At 37.1% G+C, this 4,573-nt stretch overlaps 1 protein-coding gene across 1 annotated transcript; it reads left to right on the plus strand.

The window, feature by feature from the left end:
- Positions 1-325: 325 nt before the first annotated feature.
- On the plus strand, positions 326-3,439 carry LOC107755313 (N-acetyllactosaminide beta-1,3-N-acetylglucosaminyltransferase 3-like). The gene is made up of 2 exons (XM_016572072.1): positions 326-458; positions 2,188-3,439. The coding sequence occupies exon 2, from the start codon at positions 2,196-2,198 to the stop codon at positions 3,342-3,344; it is 1,149 nt and encodes a 382-aa protein (XP_016427558.1). The 5' UTR covers positions 326-458; positions 2,188-2,195; the 3' UTR covers positions 3,345-3,439.
- The last annotated feature ends 1,134 nt before the right edge of the window (positions 3,440-4,573 follow it).

The raw sequence follows: 4,573 nt of genomic DNA on the forward strand, positions 1-4,573 counted from the left end.
ATTATAAAAACGCAGCCTTGTGCAAAAACAGGTAAGTTTTTCTGAACATTTTATTATTGTTTTTATACTATAATGTCATGTAGTTAAATTATTTAATGATTTATATGGTTAATTTATTTATTTTTTTCTTTTACCTTGCGCAACGTAAAGGGCACATATTTATGTCTATCTGAGTTAGTTTGGGCTCAAAACATAACAGGCGCAAAGAATTGAATTGGTAGGCTATGAAACCGAATGTCAAACGTCAAATACCTTTACCGCCGTGCCTCTGTCTACATCATGTTCAGTGTTTCCTCTATAGACAGCTGTGTCACAGAGACGCATTTGGATTTCCTCATTAGGAGGAGCGAGTTTGAGCTGTAAATACAGGGTGTGGATTGTTGTGTGGGCGCATTTCAACATTAACAAACCTCAAACACTTGTGTTGACCTTTTCCAAAGAAGCTAAATAACGGTCAGGTAAGATGAATAATATTTTAATCTGTTTCTGTTAGAGGTTTAGATAACCAAACAAGTGTCGGTTTACTTGTTTTCCGCAAGTAGAGGGAAAATAACATTTTAAATGTGTTTAAATTCTGTTGGTTTTCTATCGTTCCTTTCTGAAAATCAACCTGTGGCAAATTCAGTGAAACGACAATGTGTGCTAAAGTTATGTAGGCTAGGTAGGCTACGTTTTTATAGCTAAATATGAAGATTCTTGGTTAATGTTGTATGATTCTCGCATGTATTGTGTCTTAAATATAAATTAAACGACACAGGTCTGTACATTTAAAAAGAAAAACGATTATTAATACTATGGTTGTCATTATATTTCCAGTAGGCTAATAGAGAAAACAACGTTTTGAGAGACTAATTAACGGAGATCAGTCCTGAGGATAGCCTACTCACTAACGATTTTATTTTTTTAATTAGCCTAACACTGAAATGTCGACACTGAAGTGCGGCAGCTTTTGTTACTTTAAAACTTAATTTCAGTTCAAACTATGAAATGCCAAAAAAAAAAAAAAAAGTTCAGTTATAGGCAACTATGCAGTCAACGACGTAATTCAAATACCTTAAAATTAAACTAATGTTAATGTATTCTGTAGGCTATGTAAACTAGTTTAAGAGAAATGGTGACTTTTCCACACAGTTAAATAGCCTAATTAGCTATTACACAGCTCGGAATATGCTATTCTGATTTTCATATTGATAACCATCTTAAACTTAATCAAAATTGATCAAAATGTTTAATACCATATCTTTCTTAAAAAAAAAAAAAAAAAAGCATTTATTTTATTTTGACCTACAGCTAGACAGCCTTCCCCGTAGGCATGTGTACAGTGAAAACATTTCTATATCAACAACACCATAACTATACTAACGGCGTTACGCTTTCCCAAGTAGAAATCTATATCTGCACGGATCCTACTGACTAGCTATCCATCTCGTTTGACATTATTTTTATTTAAATAGGCTATTTAATATAACAATCAAGTGAATATTACAATTGTATTGTGAACATTTATTTTAGTAGGCTATGCATTTCATTCCGTCATGTATGGCATTGGCTCTGTAAACTTTATTGAAAACACTGAGGTTCCCCATGCTCTCATGACCCTGCAACTTTATCCTTGTTGTGTACTGTTTTCTTTTGTACTTTTGGTAGGCTACTATTGTTGAGTTCAGATATTCAACCCTCCTTCCTGATTTTGTTGCCAAGAACTTTAAGACATGAATGTGTATTACAGTACAAGAAATTTGGGAATCATTTTTGTATTTATTGATTTAAAAACAAAATTGTGTGTGTGTGTGTGGTTTTCATTTAACAAGATCTGCCAGCAACTGCACCCACATACAAATGAGAATGCAGAACAAAAATGGCATGGCAACAAACTTGCTATGGTTTCGCTTACCCGGATTCTTCCAGTTTACTGGGAATTTAGTAACCTAATGTTAATATTTACCCTGTCCCCAAACTCTTTTTCCTAAATGGCTTGTAAGCAGAACATTGCAGCTGGACTGAATGCCCTAACACACACACATACATACACTTTTATTTTTAAATGTGTCATTTAAAATCATTTTCTAATTATTCCCAAATGTGTTGTACTGTGATACACATTCATGTCCTAAAGTTCTTGACAAAGTTCAAACACTCTTGTATTTGAGTAACATTAATATGAATTGTGTCTCTGTTCTTAAACAGTTGCAGAGATGAGAAAGAAAAACTTGCAGATGATAGCGTTACTTCTGACAGGTGTTGTGTGCCTGGTCATTATCATGAACAAAAACGACTTTGAACATTGCGTGACACTAAAGAGCAAAGACGTATATGAGATGCTCCGTCAACAAAACGATTTGCCCAGCTTCGAAACTCTCCAGCCTTTGTCTTCACATTGTCATCGGAATATGTCTGCTTATAATGTGACTGGATTTTCAACTCTGCCAAATCATATCCAAGACTTCCTGCTTTACCGACACTGTAGGAGTTTTCCCATGCTTCTTGACGTGCCTAATAAGTGTGGTGGACCCCAAAACTCTGCAGATGTCTTCCTTCTGCTGGTCATCAAGAGTTCTCCAGAGAATTACGATCGACGAGAAGTTTTGCGGAAAACATGGGCTAAGGAGAGATTGCACAAAGGCGTGTGGATCCGCAGAGTCTTCATAACCGGAACGAGTAAAACTGGCTTTGAGAAGCGCAGGTTGAATAAACTATTGAAGCTGGAGAACAGTGAGAACCAGGACATTTTACAGTGGGACTTCAATGATTCTTTCTACAACCTCACACTGAAGCAGATTCTTTTCTTAGAGTGGATGGAAAGATGGTGCCCGCATGTCAGATTTCTTTTAAATGGAGACGATGACATCTTTGCCAATACGTTTAACATGGTTGAGTATGTTCAAGGTCAGAAGGGCAATGATGGAAGTAAACATCTCTTCACTGGGCACCTCATCCAGAATGTAGGTCCTATCAGACAACGTTCAAGCAAATACTTTGTCCCGGTGCAAGTACAGGAGTCTGAAAGTTATCCTCCATACTGTGGTGGAGGAGGCTTTCTTCTCTCCGGCTTCACGGCCAAAACAATCTACAAAATGTCTCACTCTATAGATCTGCTGCCCATTGATGATGTTTACATGGGAATGTGTTTGGAAAAGGCTGGCCTCAAACCTACATCCCACTTTGGCGTGAGGACCGCTGGTCTGCATGTCCCCTCTGAGAACGTCGACAAATTTCACCCTTGCTTTTACAGAGAAATCATTTTAGTCCACAGATTTCTGCCGCACATGATTTTTGTGATGTGGAATGAGATACAAAACCCAAATTTGCAATGTGGAAGGACAAATTCCACGTTCAAAAAATGAACAGGGTGTGTGATTTTTAAAGGGAAACATAATAGCTTGCTGGAATCAATATGATTAAAGGGGTCATATGATGCTTTTTTAAAGATCATTATTTTGTGTATTTGGTGTAACAGAATATGTTGACATGCTTTAATGTTCAAAAAACACATTATTTTTCAAATACTGTACATTATTGTAGGTCCTCTATGCTAAGCGCCAGATTGTCATTGCAAAGTCAGAATTACCTCCTTTCCTAAGTTCACGAAACGGTCGTTCATAAAATGCATTGCTGTTCTGTTGTAAGTAATCTTAAAGATTCCTAAATGCATCTACTTTCGGAAGGCCAAATAAAGTGCTTTTGCTTTCGCCTAGAAACACACAGCGTCTCCCTGACATGGCTGCTTCAACACTAACTGCGGTTACTGAAACCACGCCTTCTTTCTTTGCGTGCACATTTGGGCTGCATTATTCTAATATTTCCACATAGTGAGGTAGATATGTGGGGCGTGTTAGAACGAGCCGTTTTAGGGGGGCGTGGCAGAGTCTTAACTTTGATAAAGAATATATCTTTGGTTTTGAGACTTTAGTCTTTGCAACTTCAGGGATCTTATCTATGCACAATCAGCTTGTAACACTCCAAAGAGAAAGGAAAACTTGAAATCGCATCATATGACCCCTTTAAGTTTGTTTTAAAATAATGAGCTCTACAAGAATCCTTTTTGAAACATGGTGGAAGTTCTAAAACATGCATGGGTGCGTCTCAATCAACTCCCTAGCTCCCGAGCTCGTGAATCAGTAGATCGTGTACACTAATTCGGTCACTGGTAAGTTCCCTGACTCACTGCACATTGGGACAGTGATCACTCGAATTCCAGTGACATGACTACGTACAGTGTCAACGGACAACATGGTAAAACGTCACCTTTTTAATTAATATACAACAGACAGGACCTCTTTTTGATATTTTTTTTATTCTCTTTAAACACATCGTTCTGTTACATGTTCTTACAAGATTTCAGCTGAATATTAATTCTAAATGTTAAATAAATGTGTTCATTACCTGTCTAGCGATGTGCGTTTGTTGAAATATACGAATTACGTTGAGAAAAAAAAACGGTTTGTCTTTTCAAATCTTCTATAGCATGTCATTATATTTATCGAGTTGGCTCGTGTGGTTTATGTTTTACGCTTCAGAAATGTGACGTTATTTCCGGTAAGGGAGCATAGTGAGCTCCGATGCTCCCTAGTTT

Source organism: Sinocyclocheilus rhinocerous, unplaced genomic scaffold (assembly GCF_001515625.1).
Source record: "Sinocyclocheilus rhinocerous isolate Xijiao unplaced genomic scaffold, SAMN03320098_v1.1 scaffold2637, whole genome shotgun sequence".
Lineage (NCBI taxonomy): Eukaryota > Metazoa > Chordata > Actinopteri > Cypriniformes > Cyprinidae > Sinocyclocheilus > Sinocyclocheilus rhinocerous.

What these genes read in the sequence shown, in the direction of transcription:
- LOC107755313 (XM_016572072.1), top strand. Translation starts at nt 2,196, where the DNA reads ATGAGAAAGAAAAACTTGCAGATGATAGCGTTACTTCTGACAGGTGTT.